Raw genomic sequence first — 16,690 nt, forward strand, 5'->3', positions numbered from 1 at the left:
AGCACAACCAATGTTCTGTTGTATCAATGTAGTCTTATTCTGAAAGTAAGTACTGGCAATCTGTTTACATGTTTGTCCCTCACTGACTTCCCAATTTACTTCAGTTTAGAAGTAAAAATGTTTTCCTAACTGCTAGTTCTATTAAACTCAATCTAGGATCTGAAAGTCAAACTGTATTCTTTCTCTGTTTCTTCCATCATCACAAGTATTAATGTTGTTGCAGATTGGATTCTACTTTGGGTTAACCTTGTTTCCAATGGCTTTGCCCAGTTGTAGCTGCAGGATTGGCCTTGCATTTGGAGTTCATATTTTGTTTGTTGAACCAAAATGTATTCCAACTCCGTCTTTGTCTCTGTAGTGTTCACAAGAGTAAAAAGTAGTAATTGTATAACTAAATTAGATGATAGTATTTTGAATGTGTCATGGACCATGAGTTGTGTGCCAGTTCTAGATAGAGTAAAACAATGTTTTACTTATTTTAAGTGTGCTTTTATTTAATAATTGGATAAATTTAATATTCTGATTCCTTTGGGAAAGGATTTCCTTAATTTCAGTAGGAAATTGGTGCTGCTATTTGTCTGAATTAATCTCTTGTCTAGTATTGATTTATTAATACTTGATTTCCAAACATAAAAGACATGCCCTACTCTTAAGATCTTTCTGACTGATGGAGGAAGTCTGAAATGTATCAGCCAGAAAACTCAGTCTTGTTATTTTAAAGCCCACCTTTCAATTTTTTTGACATTTACTGTTTACTTCAATTTGGTAGTTGAAATCTAATTCTCAATCTACCTGGAAGAGTCAACATTTTTGATGGAAAACAGAATGTGATCTCTAACTAGATTTCATGATCTAAAAATTACAGGTGAGAGACTCTTTACCAAAGGTAGCTCTTGTCATATTGAACCACATCTCTTTTGACAGCAATAATTGCCCTAATGGTAGATAAATATTTCGGACACTGAAATAGTAAGGTAGATAAAGTATGCTGTATTTCCTCAGAATGATGTGTTGAGGGTTAGTAATGACCAGATTTTCAGAAGTGCTCACATGTAAGTACCCATTAAGAAAAATGGAAGCTACTAGGTGCTAAGAACTTCTAAAAATCTGGCCTAAATGTGTAAATTACTTTGAAAAATCACATCTTAAATCTTCAAAGGAACCAGCTGCCATGACAGTGAGTCTGAGCTTATAGACCTGGGCTTGCAGTATTGGAGCTTGGGTTCTGAAGAGTGAATTATTAAACATGTGTTCATGAAACTTGCAAAATTCATCCACTATTTCCCAGCACATCCAGAGAATTCATTGTCTCTAAATGGGTTCCAGTCTGCAAGGAGTTTTTGGTTATCTTGTTGGATGGGAGTTAGAACAAAACTTGGCCCTGGAATTTGATATGGAGGCCTTCAGTTTCTACAAGAAAGTATTTTTCACAATTGGCAGTTGGTGAAAGCAGGTTTTGGTCTGTTACTAGCTTCATGGTGGTATTTCTCAGTTATGTAGTATACTGCAAGAAGGATCAAAGGATAGATGGATGAAGGACCCTCTCCTTCTGAATATTTGCCAAACTGACATGTAGATGAAAGTACATGGAAAAGATGCTTTCCCTGTAACTGAGTGCTTCTTCTAGAGAATTTCATTGCCGCACAACAAATTGAGATTGTCTAGGTGAAATAAGTTCTTAACCGTCTCTGGCACCAACAGCTTGACCTAGAACATATGTCAGTGTGCGGCAGATGCTGTTTAGAATGACTCTCTCATACACTTCAGAAGAACTTAATGTGCACACATTGGTATTAATGAATAGCAACTCTTTCTAAAATGGACCAGTTTCTATATTTTGCCTGAACATTCACTAAAGAGTTAGGGTTAAACAGATTTTTTTTTTTTTTTTTTTTTTTTTTTTTTAAATCCATACCTGGATGATAGCCCTCTTACCTAAGTGGCTTGCTGATACTGTGCTATTAGCTGCTCAGATTTTCAAAGCTGCCTATTCATCTGTCTTACAAATAAAATACCTTCATTTAGGCAGCTTCCATTATACAACAAAGATCACATCTGAGCTCTGCCACAGAATACCATCGTGTCCTGTATCTAATAATATTCCAGGAATGTTGATCTGGGTGTCACTCCAAAGCCTAAAATGTCTTAGTCCCATGTGAAGTGATGGAAGCAGCTACAAGCATGGTTGAGAGCTTTCCTTTTTTGAGTGTGTTCAGAATATCACCAGGTTGAATCATCATTGAGTTTCATGGTCTGTTACCACCCAGTTTTCAAGTTCTTGACCATTTTATCTTCTGAATTCCACTTGTGTGGCATACAGTTGCAGTAAGGCCTGTACTGGGTAACTTTAATATGCAAAGAGTCCTAGACCACTGTGATAGCGGTTAACCCCGCAAAAGGCCCTTATTCTACAGCTAATTTGCATGCAACAGTCCCATTGGTTGTAAGAAGGAGACTGCATAAATGATGAATTATTTTGCCCAGCTGCCACACCCATGCACTCATTTGACACCTGCGCAAATCCCCTAGATACAAATCAACACAACCACCTGCAGAATGAGCAGCATACAAAATTACCCCTTGTAACAGCACACACCCCTCATTCAGCACCCCCACAGAGCTACACAACACAACGAATACACACAATTACCCCAAACATACAGACGCTCCTTACTTAACATCCACACAAATCAATGCCTCTCCCATCATAACATACATATTCACTCATCCTTACTCATACTTACCATAAAATGATAAACTTGAACAGCAAACCATGGATCCATCACTAGTATATAAATACAGCTTATACAATTACTGAAGACACTGAACAAAGCAACAAGTGGAGATATAAAATAAAAAGTTACTGGTGAGTTCATATGTTTGTAATATACTTCAGTATTTTAGCTCCATGGTGAAATTTTGCATACTGCACCAAAATTTTCTAAAAACAGTCCTATATCACTATTTGTTAGTCAACCTGACATTTAACTAGAGTCAAAATAATAAATGAAATCTTTATGGCTGAAGTTCACTCCCAGAAAAGAGAGAATTAAATTAAGCTGACTGTGTCCTAGATTCAACCTGCTTAGTTATTACAAAAATTTCGAGACTGTATTTAGACAGGAAGAGTTGCCCCATGGCAGTGATAGATTCAGAATTGAGACCTCTGAATTCTACTTGAGGCTCTGGAGCCATCTTGGGCAAATAACTTAATCTTTCTGCCTTAATTTCACAGTCTATAAAAAGGGTATAATTAACTTACAGGAGTATGTTAAGGCTCGTGGTTTATGAAAATGTTTTTTGAGGTTTTCAGATGAATGATGGCACTGTAAAGAATGTTTACAAACAGCATTTGCTAAAACACTGAAGGAGTCAAGTACATTGAGGGGAAAAAATGATTACGTCCAGGGTAAATTTAGGTTGGATTTAGGTGGCGTGTTAGCTAAGCCCAACCTAAATTTGACCATTTCTCATCGAGATAAAGTACTGGAAGTATAACCCAAAAAAAACTGTTTTCAGAATACCGTAATGAGAACTGACATTATGTGGGGCGTAATAATGTGCCACACACAAACTGACTGGTTTGAAACATAGTAATTCAAGTTGTAATTTCTGAATCTCTTGTGGGAAATTCTTGATAAATAGTGGTAACTTGGGAAACTTCAAGGTTTAAGGTAAACAAATAAGTCCAGAACCTCTCTCATCTGAAGAAAGCAGTGCATTCAGAATAAGTAGGTGGTGTGTGTTAATTCCTTAAACAAAAACACACACACACAGTCCTTTGGACTCTGCTTTATCATTTTTATTTTGACTGTCCAAACAAGATTTATTGCAGTGAATAGATTTAATTTGTGTGTAATGATGTTTACAAATGTACAGTAAGTATAACTGGTTACATCAAAAATTTTAAATACTATTTAAGTGGTAAATGAGATTAAAAACATACAAATTAATTATTTTAAGCAATTCTAAATTGGAAGCATTTGCATTTACATTTTAGAAGTTGGGGTTTTTGTCATTCAAAATGAAGTGTCTGTGCAGTTTATGCACTTAAACACTAATACCTAGTTCATTTTTGTATACAATCTAATTCTTTAAGATTTTTTTTCACTAGAGTGACAGATTTTTAAATAGTGGCATTAATGAGGCTGTTAGTACAGGTATTTATAGTGACATTTTACTGTCTGCCAGTAATGTGAAAATAATTTCAAGCTGATCTAAGCTTGGAAAAGTTTTTAGAATTCTCCTCCTTCCTTTCCATAGGCCATGAGGATAAAATCCAAAGTTGTACAGTCTCTCTCTCTCTCTCTCTCTCTCTCTCTAAAAGGGAGTTTTCACAGCACTAACGTGTAACTACCTCAGCTTGTTGCATCACTTAAAAATGCATTAATATATGCACTGAAATAAGGATTTAGCAGACTTGTAATCTGAAATATGGGTCATGGTGAGGGATTTTTTTTTTTAAATGTAGCTGGGTGAAATGTTTTTTATATAACAAATTAGTATAGAAATTAGCAGGACAAAAATGAGTTGGTGTTCAAGATTATGCTGCTTATTCCCAGTAGGTCAGGGAAGAGATGTAATCTAACCCTTCTTTATGACATATTGGAAACATAGCTTGTATTTTCAATGAGTGCTACAGGCTTCTTCAATATAAAACTTACCTGTGTATTTGAGAGGTGATGATTAATGGCTCTTTAAAAAGTCTTACTGGTTTCATTTTTTTTTTTAAAAAAATTTTTTTAAAAGCTAGTTGTGGTTCTGTTTCTATAGGTGCCGGAGTTCTCTGTTCTACTGAGCCGCTTTTTGACTCTGTCCTGCACAACAGAAGTATTTGAAATATTACAAAGGGAGAAATAAGTGCAACTGACGACATCTACAGACTCTTCAATGTTAAATGAACTTAAACAGCAGAAAAAGTAGCTCAAGGAAACAAACCAATGGGTATACTTTTAATGGTGTATTCCTACAGATCAAAATCAATCTCCTTCGACATCTGTGGCAAGAACTTCCACGAGGTAGTCTTCTAGGCTAGCATATCTGCATGCATATATGAGTAGAACCTTACAAGTGTCCTTATTGTGACCTGAGACATTGCATTAATACATGTTAGGGAACGAAACCCAGGAAATATGCCAACTCAACCTCTTTTAGTATATATGGAGGGACCAGATGGGATAGCCAGTACTGTTGGTGCTCAGATGGAGAATAATGATGCCTCAATGCTGATAAAAGGGACCAACACAATTTCTTACAAAAACATGCAAGAGAAGTTCTTGATGCAAGCGGAGGGGTGTATGCCTTCGGATTGCATGTTCTGTGATCAGACTTTTAAACATCCTGAAGAACTTGGTAAGCATGTCTTAACTCAACATAGACCAACGCTTTGTGAACCAGCAGTTCTGCGTGTCGAAGCAGAATATCTTAGTCCTCTTGATAAATGTCAAGTTAGAACAGACTTGCCATCACCAAAAAACAACGAAAAGGACAATGAAGAATTTAGCTGTGAGGTTTGTGGGCAAACATTTGATGAAGCTTTTGATGTTGAGACTCACATGAAAAAGCATAAGGACTCTTTCACATATTGGTGTAATGTATGTGGAAGAAGATTTAAAGAGCCTTGGTTCCTCAAAAATCACATGAGAACGCATACTGGTAAACCTGGTTCAAGAAATAAGCTTCAACAAGGTTCTGAAAGCCCAATAACAATAAATGAGGTGATACAGGAGCATGTAACTGAAAATGTAACATCACCTTACAAAATCTGCATGGTTTGTGGTTTTCTATTTCTCAGTAAAGAGAACTTAATTGAGCACAGTAAAGTGCACACCAAAGAGTCGGCATCCAATGATAGCTCACAAGTCACTGATGGAGCCAATAAAGTAGTGGCTCAGAGAGAAGAATTTCTGCAATTTTTGAACTTAAAACCAAATGTGACTCCAGAAAAGAGTAAATCAGAAAAACCTGTGAAATGGATAGCTGAACTGGATCCATTCAATACATATCAAGCATGGCAGCTTGCAACCAAAGGTAAAGTTGCTATTGGCCGTGGACAGATTAAAGAACCAGGGCAAGAAGGAAGTACAGACAATGATGATTCATCATCTGATAAAGAAGAGCTTGGTGAAATTTGGAATACAAATAAAGGTAGCCAGGTTAGTCAGACAGAAAATACTGGGAAGTCAAAGGTAAATAAAAATAGCAGTTGTCCAGGAAATGGTACCCTGTCTCAAGAGAAACTGAAACATCCCAGTGGTGAAGTGCCTTCTATGGAGATGGATCCTAAATTGTCACAAAACAAAGAGAAACCAACACACTGCTCAGAGTGTGGCAAAGCCTTTAGAACATACCACCAGCTAGTTCTTCATTCAAGAGTACATAAGAGAGAGAGGAGGACTGATGCAGAGACTTCAGCCACTTCTAGAACCTGCTGTGCAGACTTAATTGTAACCCTACATGAAAATGGAGTAGTAGACCGAACAGAGGGAGGCTCTGAAGATGGATCTGAAGATGGACTATCAGACACACTTCATTTGGGTAAGAAGTATATATGATCATTTTAGATTAAAATAGCATAGATATCTGTAATTTTTTTTTCTAGTATGAAGCAAGGAAATGTTAAATATCTGCCTAATTTGTCCATCATAAACAAAGACCAGAGACATGAAATGTTAGAGGGTTAGTATTGCCACTTTGAGATCTCATTAACGTACATTAAATATTTTATGTCCTTGTGTTTATGCTTTGAGTTTAGGAAATTATGGCGGTAAATTAATTTATCAAACTAAATAGCAAGTGCAGGCAATGGTTAGGGGGAGAAAATCACTAAAATAACTGGTAAAGACTTTTTTAAATAGTTAATTGCCACAGAAAAAGAATTAGTTGTCATTGGAGGCTTGAAATTAAATGAAATATAATGTACAAGCTTAAGTTAGCATGTCTCTTTCTCCCCCGCCCCCAAAAGTACCATCTAGGAAAAGAACTAAAATTGTATAATCAGTCTTCTTATCCCCATTTCCAAGAATGCTTAATTTTATTGGGTTCCATTCTTGAGAAACTGCTCGGCAACTGTAGTCCAAATAGTGACTTTCTTTTGAAAAATAGTCATAGAAGTATAGGGCTAGAAGGGACCTCGAGGCCATCTATACCATTCCTGAGAAGTTTCTATCCAGTTTTTAAGAACATGCAATGATGGGCATTTCACAACCTCCCTCTAACTTATTCCAGTGTTTGTTTATCCCCATAGTTAACATGTCTTTTTCAATATCGAACCTAAATCAGCGTAAGCCAATTACTTGAACTATTCTCCATGTCCACTGAAGGTAGAACATCGCTATCCTGTTTTTAACAGCCATTAACATATTTGAAAACAATTATCATGATCCTCTGTCCCCACTCATCTTGTCTCAAGACTAAACGTACCCAGTTTTTTAACCGTTAATCATAGGTCAGGTTTTCTAAACTTCTCATCTGGATTGTCTCTCCAATTTCTTCACAACTTTCTTAAAGTGTGATGCCCAGAACTGGACATAGTATTCCAGCTGAGGCCTCACTTCTACTGAATTGAGAGGGACAATTACCTCCTGTGTCTTACTTACATCACTCCTGTTTAATACACCCCAGAGTATTAGCCTTTTTTGAAACTACATCATATAGTTGGCTCAGAGTCCATTTGTGATGCTCTGTAATGCTCACATTTTTCTCAGCAGTACTACTGCTACTACTAGATGGTTAAATCCTATTTTATAATTATGCATTTGATTTTTTCCTTTCTAAGTGTAGTACTTTGCACTTGTATTTGCTGAATTTCATCTTGTTGATTTCAGACCACTTCTCCAATTTGTCAAAGCTGTTCTGAATTCTAATCTAGTCCCCCAAAGTGCTTGCAACCTCTCCCACCCTGGTGTAGTGTGACCAGAGGAGACATGAAATATCGGGACATGGGGGCAGGGTGGTCACTGGCAGAGCCAAAAAAAAAGCCTCTGGAAAAATTGGTGGGGGCTGAGTACCCACTGGCAGCTCTCCACCCTGCTCCCCACTGCGCCGGTTCACCTCCGCCTCCCCTGAGCGGGCTGCCGTGTCCTCCTCCTCCCCCCTCCCTCCCAGTGCTTGCGTTGCCATACAACTGATTCACGCAAGCCTAGGAGGGAGGAGGAGGAATGCAGCATGCTTGGGGAAGAGGCGGGGCCAGGATGGGGTTTTGGGGAGAGATCCAATGGGGAAGGGAGCGGGTAGAGTCGGGGTGGGGCCGGGGCTGAGTTGGAGGCACGAGCCCCCTCCGCTTATGCGCCAGAGTTCAAAATATCGGGACAATTTGCGTCCCGACTGAACATCGGTTGGGACGCGGGACAAACAAGTAAATATCGGGACAGTCCTGATAAAATCGGGACATCTGGTCACCCTACCCTGGTGTCATTCTCAAATTTATTAAGCGTACTGCTTTATCATGTCATTAATGAAAATATTGAGTAGTGCTATGCCCAAGACAGACCCCTATGGGACTCTGCTTGATACATTTCCCCTGTCTGACAGTGAACCATTGACAACTACTCTTTGAGTATGGCCTTTTACCCACCTTCTAGTAACTTCATCTAGACCATATTTTTCTTGTGTATGAGAATGTCACGTTGGACTGCCAAAAGCCTTGCTAAACTCAAGATATATCACATCTACAACTTCCTTAATCTACTAGGCCAGTAACCCTATCAAAGAAGGAAACTAGATTGCCTTAGCATGATTTATTCTTGACAAATCCTATTGGTCATTTCTCATAACTCTGTTATCCCTTAGGTGCTTACAAATTGATTGTTGAATCATTTGTTCCAGTAACTTTTCAAGTATTGAAGATATACTTGACTGATCTACGGTTCCCAAGTTCTCTTTGTTACCCATTTTAAAGATAGGTACTATGTTTGCCCTTCTTTAATCTTCTGGGACATCACCTGTGCTCCATGAGTTCTGAAAGATAATCGCTCATGGTTCCAGTATCCCTTGAGGTAGTTCCTGATGTACTCCAGGGTGCATTCAAGCTGGCCCTGTCACTTGAGTGCATCTAATTAGGAAAACAGGTTGAATTCTATTTTAGCTTGTGTTCCTTCCCCCTTGTTGTTAATGTTAATTCTGTTAAGTGTCTGATCACAATTTACCCTTTTAGTGAAGACTGAAAATAGGAACACCTCAGCCATCTCAATGTCATCTGTTGTTCCCTTTCCTTCCCTGCTAAGTATAGGACCTACACTTTCCTTCGTCGGTCTCTTGTTACTTATGTGTGTGTGGCATTTCTTATTGCTTGTTGAGTCCCTTGCTAGGTATAACTTACGTTGTTGTGCCTTCATCTTTCTGATTTTTGTCCGTACATCCTTGTACTGTTCTTTTGTACATGTTTCCACTTTTTGTAGGATTCCTTCCCCTACTCCCCATGTTAAAAAGGTCCTAATGGAGTCCTGATGGGCTCTTTCCTCCATGTAGGAATAGTTTGCTTTTGTGTGTCTTTCACTTTGAGAGCTGGCAGTTTCTCCTGAACTTCTTTTCCCCTTAGATTTTCTTCTCACGGGACCTTAACTATCAGTTCTCTGGGCTTGTTAGTTTTTGTTTTTAAGTTAGTTGTCCTTATTTTGGTGCTCTCACTCCTTCCTTTCCTTAGAATCAATAATTTCATGATCACTTTCACTCAGATTGCCTTCACCTTCAGCTTTACAGCCAATTCTTCCTTGTTAGTCAGAATTAAGTCTACTTAATTACTACTTCCACCTTTTGAAACAAAAAATTGTCCAAGAATGTCCTGGGCGCAGGGCTGTGAGGGGGGGGGGGGGCGGCAAGTGGGGCAATTTGCCCCAGGCCCTGGCCCCACAGGGGCCCCCATAAGAATATAGTATTGCAACTTCTTTTAATGGAAGGGGCCCCCAAAATTGCTTTGCGCCAGGCCCCCTGAATCCTCTCGGCAGCGCTGCCTGAGCGTTTTGTATTTTGACATTTTACTTTTCCAAAAGATGTCTGGGCAATTTGTCCTCCCTTAATATCAGGTCTAGTGTTTTTTGGATATTTCTGTTTGTTCTAGAAATGTTCCCTATACCACCACCACCTCCTCCTGATTGGGTTGTCTATACTAGTCTCTGACCTTGACATATCCCCTCTTTTTGTGTTTCATTTTTGTTTTCTCCTTTTATTTTCTTCAGACTTTCAAAGGGGCTGCCTCTAATCTTTCTGGACCTATGAACAAGTGTATATTTCTCATGTCTAATGTAACACCTTCCTTTTTTTCCCCTGCCCATCCTTCCTGAAGAACCTATACACCTCTGTCAATATTCCAGCCATGAGATTTATCTTGCCCAGTCTCTTTGATGCCAATTAAGTAATAATTTAGCTTATGGACCAATATTTCCAGTTTTTCTTCCCCATATGGCCTTGCATAATCTGGAGAAATATTGTAAAAAAAGTTATTCTTCATTTTCTGCCTTTATTGTGGAGACAGGCAGAGCAGTCTAGTGTTTAGTATCTGCAGATATTAGAACTTTAAAAACTGAAGAATTAACTCTAAACAATTTGGTCGCTGCTCTTGTATGTAGCATATTCCCTTGAATGATGTGAAGTTAGAAAAATTCAATGTTTGGGACCAACAGCCTTAAGTTACCAGAAAGAGGAAAGGTAGGCAAGCTATTGGCATGTGAATCGACTGAGAGACAGGTATGCCTGAATACATTACTTGGAAGAAAAATGCTAATACATTACTTGGAAGAAAAATGCTAATACAGTTTCCTTGGCCAGAGCAGTCAGGATCAAACTGTTTGTTACTACTGAGATTCAAAGTTCTAATCCCTTGTAGGACAGGAATAATGGAACATTAAAACTTTAACAATTACTCTAGAGTTAACATGTATTGTATAGCAGATTAGGGTTTTACAAAAAAGGTAGCAAAGATGGTATTTTAACTGGTTAGAATTTAACTGTGGTCTTGCACCTTCATTTTGCATGTCACCTACTTTGTGTCCGCATTTAAAGAAAGGATACTTGCATAACCTCAAGACACAATGTACAGAATGTCCTGGCACACATTATTGCATTTTTTCCAGTTTTACAAATGTACAACCCTTAGTTTGGCTGCTGTGATACTGATTGAATTAAGAAATGCTAAATGTACTTTTTGTTGTTGATCCTTCTCAGTTGCTGTTATCTTCCTGCATAAAATAGTTATCACGAGATGCTGAGTCATAGTTCCAATGCAATATATCAGTTTGTATGGGTGTGTTTAAAACTACTATCACAAAATTTTCTACTAAATACTTTTCCAGCAAAACTGTGAGCAATTTTAAGCCACTTCAGTATTTGACAAACAGTAAGTGATTAACCAAGTAAAAGGATGGATTTACTTTATAAAAAAAAAATAAAAATAAAAATAAAAAAATTAAAATTAAAAACAAAATCCTTTCTAGTTCATTTTGACCCGAATAATGACAGTTGGTGTCCTCAAAAATATTCTCAGTGCAGCCTGCTTTTAAAAAAAAAAAAAAAAAAAAAAAAAAAAGTTGTTGACTTTGACTTTTATACTAGTCATGAATACAACTTTCTCCTTTTCCTTGTTAGACATCAGGCTGCACTTGCTACCCTCTAGTGGTAACTATTGGTGCTTAAACTTACAAAAAGAGAAGTTTCTCTAATTGTGAACTTGGGAAGAAAATGTTATTCTCTGAAACACTAGTCATGTCACTTCCTTACCCCAGTATGTTTGCCAAATCTCAACTTAAGTATTGATAGTTCCTAGGGACAAAAATGAAGACCATTTTACCAAGACCTGTTGATACTAAAATGGTCTCCCACAGGCACAATATTCCATTGATTTAGTACAAATTAATTTCTGCAGCAGTGTACTACAAGTCTGTATCTTATCTTTTTCTAGTTTAAATTCCTATCTTAAAGAAAACATTTGGTCTGTTTGTGACCCATAAAGGATTTATAAGATATGGCATACATAGTGGAGAGGCATAAGTGATTAAAGTTAATGAAATGTATTTGTTCAACTCTTAAGGCCTAGCTTTGCATTTTGTTTCAATCCCAATGGATCTTTCATCAGTCACAAACCACAATACTATCTGATGCACAACTGGAAGTCTCTTAAAACTTTCTTGACAGTTAGTTTAGTTAGCAGGCGTGTAGCAATGTAGATCAGAGGGGTTTTTGTAGATTTATATTTGGCGTTTGCATCCTCTAAATGGGGGCAGGTGATTTCTAGTAAACACTTGTGCTTTTGAGGTTGAAACACATGGAGCTCAAATTTGCATTTACTCTTCATAATATAGGTTTGCGTGTGTTTTGTTTTGTTTTTTTCTTACAAAGATAAAAATGAAGATGGCTTGGAAAGAGCAAGAGTTAAAAACCTTGGGGCGTCCAGAGAATGCAGCTATTGTGGAAAATATTTCCGCTCAAATTATTACCTCAATATTCATCTCAGAACTCATACAGGTAAAGAATTTAAAATCTTTAGGAGAAGATCTGCTTAATCCAGATCAGAGGGAACTTTAGATTCCTGTTAAGGACAAAATAAAACTATCTACAAAATTGCTGAAATTAAGATCTAAATTCTAAAATATCCAATGTTGCAACTGAACTGTAAATGAAACATAGCCTTAAACAGCTATGGGTATTTATTTTAATTTCCTAAACTCAAATCTACTGTAAATTAGACAAATATCACACTAGACTCTTATGTCTCTGCTACACTTTGATTTGTGACACACATCCTGCTTTTCACCCTTGTTTAACCCTGTCTAATTATCAAACTGCTTTTAAAAATTCAGAATATAACTTCCAAGTATGTGTGTGCCACTGCTGCAGTGTCAAGAGACTGGTGTCCCTGTCTTCAGTAAAGCTTCTTTTCCATATCCCACCCGTACTTCCCCTCCAAAGATACTCTCTGAGTCCGTGTATTTTAATGAATGTGTAGTTCTTAGGGATCATGGATCAATTTGGGGTCAGCATAAGAAGTGTGTGTTGAGCAGGGGGAGGAGAAAAGATCACCTGTATCTTTTTAGTCTTGTGAATTCTAAAACCCACTGAATCATTTAATTATGTTGATTTTAAATCAATATGAATCAAATTTATTCTCCGATGAAACTGTTTCAGGTGAAAAACCATACAAATGTGAATTTTGTGAGTATGCAGCAGCCCAGAAAACATCATTGAGGTATCACTTAGAGAGGCATCACAAGGAGAAGCAGGCCGATGTTGCAACAGATGTGAAAAGTGACAGCAAAGTTTTGTTACAGAGTCAGGAGATGGACCTCCTGTCAGCCACTGATGGTGCTCAAGAAATCAAAAACTTGAAAAAGTTTATTGATGGTGCCAAAGATGCAAAGGGCTGCCCACCTGTAAAGCAACAAAAAGAGATATTTTCTTCCTTTCAGAGCATATTGAGTGGTCCAGTCATCTTGACCATGAAAAATGATACTCAGGACTCAAAGAAGAGTGCAGTTGGTAATAGCTCAAATCAAATGAATGAGAACTCAGATGCTCCTTACCTGGAAAAGCTAAAAGCAGAGGAAGAATTAATGGAATCGCAGGCAAATGATCCCATTGATAAAAAAGAGAGAGATGCTTTAGTGACATTGGAAGGAGATGATATCCAGTTGATTGGTGCCTTAAAGGACAAAAGTAACATGGAAGAAATGAGAGAGAGCACCGAAAAATGTGCAAACAAGCATATAGTGGGCTCTCAGGAAAAGCCGTTAAATTTATCTACTGGGACAGTGCAAGAATGTTCAGTGATCTCAACTGCTAGAGGCTTGTTAGCAACCAGCACCTGCCCATTTTGTACTTATAGAACATTTTATCCAGAAGTCCTAATGATACACCAGAGGTTGATGCATAAATACAACCCTGACACTGTTAACAAAAATGGTTACAGAAACAAGGCTTTGGCTAAAGCCAGGCGTACTGGATGCCCACCAGCTCTTCTTGGTAAAGATGTGCTTCCCCTGTCTCTTAACCCTAATAAAAGTAAGGCTTCCCTATCTATGCACCCAAAACCGTTGCATACAGAGAAGGCTAAACAGTGTCCCCATGTACAGAGCAAAGTCCCTGTTTTTTCAATGGTAGATTCCAGCAGTTCAGCACCAAGTAACTTGAAGTCTTACAAACCACAAAGCATTGGAGCTCAGGCGAGTAGCTGTCAGCAACCACAGCAAGATTTGCACTCAAATCCTAGCATTTCTTCAGTAATGGATAGAGTAAAAAAAGGTGAACCTAAAGCAAAAACTCTAAATATATCAGCTTCTCAACCTAGTGTAGTCAGTAGCAGTATCAATAGCACCTATGATTCTCCCCTTAATGAATCTGCCTGGTTCAGTAATCGAGGAAGAGAATATCTCTGCAATAGATCTGCGGGTCACATAAACTTAGAATTTGGTGAACCATCTTCTAAAAGAGTGAAACCTAATCTGTTAGCTCTTGAACACATTGACTCTGCAAGAGTTAATTACAGAAGATATGACATGAGCAGATCACGTGTTGCAAACAGATATGCAAATCTGTTACCTCAGGAATGTTCACATGCCAAACCTGCATCCTCTGTTTTGCCAACCAAACAAGGGCTTCTGAATTCAGATGAAGTTGATTCTCGAAATGTACTGACTATTCTGAAAACCTATGAGCCGTATAGCCCTGAACCACTTTATGGTTCTTTTGGACCTAGCAATGGCCAAGCAACCAGCTCTCCAATAGAAGGTACAGTATTTTCTCTGTATATACTCAACTATAACTGTGCTAAAACTTAATTTTTTCTCTAATTTTAAGGTAAATGATTCAAATCGGATAGTTTTGTGCATTTAAATATCTCCACACCAGTAGATACTAGTGATGCAAATGATGGTTTGTCAGCATTTTATTATCTTATCAATGGCTTCTGATAAATTTGAGGTCATAGCAAGTATTCAGATTTTTAAATTCAATCATTTTAACTTGTTTGTTACTGTGTATATGAAACAACATCTGTTGCAGGAAGTAGAAGTTTTCTGAAAGGTTAATTGTTACTATGACTGCTACTCTGATGCTTTGATGTCAAATATGTACTACTGTTAGTACTCCCAACCTTCATTGCAGTGGGTCAGTTAATGTTTCTAGAGTATATTAAAGAATGATAATGTTAAACATTTAGCATCTCTTGCAAAGAAACCTTGGACTCCATGGAATGTTAATAGAATTTCTTCCAAAGAGAGCATTTTAAAAAAAGCCCAATCTTCAAAATATATTAAATCCTGTAAAACTTACTGTAGGCCTGCCTTAAACCTATATATTATACATCTGAACTAAAAACGTCAGTGGGTTACATTAATGTGTAATTAATTTTAATAGAAGCCGAACACTTTATTAGGATGTATTGTCTGTGTTTTAATATCCAAATTGAAAAGTCCTATCACTAATCAATAGTATTAACATTAACGTTTTACTGTAGGAACTTCATTTCACTCTTAGCCAAGATTTTCAAAACCAGGTGCCTAAAGCTAAATGCATGAATCCATTTTTAAGCTCCTTCCTAATTTTAGAAAATGTTGAACATCTGAGGTCAACGTAGACTTAAGAGACTAAATTTAGTTATGGGGAAAAAACTTGAACTTAGATGAAGATGGGATCTTGCTATTCCTATTTTCAGTTTTACTCTTGCACTGCAGTCTAACATAGCCACTTGAAATGCTGTACTATGTAGAACTCAGTGGCTTTCTACTTATAGACTGACATACGATTTGTAAGATATCTTTGCAGCTTATCTATATCAATTGCATTTTACTAAAACGGTCTCAATGTTAGACAGCTAAAGAATTTCTTAACTTTAATTATGCCTCATAACCCATTGAGCTCCATTGAGGCATGCATGCTAAGTACTTTTCAAACTTTGCCAGCAACGTGTCCTCTGTGAAAATAAGGCAATACATTGTTGTGGTGGGTAATAAATAGTGCAACACCACTTTGGGTCATAGAAGATTTGTGCTGGCAAGATATTAAGCCTGCATTTGGAAGTTGAAACATATAGTTGGTGTTGGTATTTTGGGTGGAGATGTGTAAACGTAGTCTTCATTAGTGGGAATATTGGAGGAAGAATGACATTTTTATTTCTCATATGACGGATGAGAGGTGGAATACAATATCTGATTCATTTCTGAGTGCTTGAAATTATATTTGGTTCCTGGTTACATGGACAGTGTCCTCAGCCTTGTGTAGGCCACAGCAGCACAGCTAAGGTGTTCAATATGTCTACAGAACATTGATGGAAGGGATTTTTCCATCAACGTAGCTAATGTACATGTCTGAGAGGCAGTAGCCAGGTTGAAAAAGGATTCTTCCATTAAGTTGATCTAACTATGGTGCTCAGGGCATGAAATTTTTCACAGCCCTGAGCAACTTAGCTAGGTTGGTCTAATTTTTAAGCATAGCCCAGGCCTTGAATGTATTAACATTGGCTGCTTAAGGTATGTGACTTGCTTTGGAGACATATGAAATAGATAATGAGTTTGGTATGGGTTGTCTCTGGGTTGGGAGGGTGTATGTTTTCATTCTTGTATAAATAACAAAGGGAGTAAAAGGGAGGAAATTATCTGATGGATGGGCTTTTTGGGAAAAAAAAAATATCAAAATATTTTAAGTAACTTGTCTGTTAGCAGAAGTTACTGATAAAATCTTACCTTTAGCTGAGCACTGAAGTTTT

General features: G+C 37.5%; 1 protein-coding gene across 5 annotated transcripts in view; it reads left to right on the forward strand.

The window, feature by feature from the left end:
- The window catches only part of ZNF217 (zinc finger protein 217), a 35,964-nt gene that overhangs the window by 12,182 nt on the left and 7,092 nt on the right, over positions 1-16,690 (forward strand). For 3 of the 5 annotated variants that reach the window (XM_032774704.2, XM_032774705.2, XM_032774706.2), the window contains 3 exons: positions 4,774-6,537; positions 12,331-12,456; positions 13,117-14,715. In XM_032774704.2, the coding sequence (XP_032630595.1) occupies positions 5,133-6,537; positions 12,331-12,456; positions 13,117-14,715 (3,130 nt within the window). In that variant the 5' untranslated portion in view covers positions 4,774-5,132. Of the gene's footprint in view, positions 1-775; positions 866-4,365; positions 4,445-4,773; positions 6,538-12,330; positions 12,457-13,116; positions 14,716-16,690 lie in introns of those variants that run through there. The other 2 variants (XM_032774708.2, XM_032774709.2) reach the window with 2 other exon arrangements.

Source organism: Chelonoidis abingdonii, chromosome 14, assembly GCF_003597395.2.
Source record: "Chelonoidis abingdonii isolate Lonesome George chromosome 14, CheloAbing_2.0, whole genome shotgun sequence".
Taxonomy (NCBI): Eukaryota; Metazoa; Chordata; order Testudines; family Testudinidae; genus Chelonoidis; species Chelonoidis abingdonii.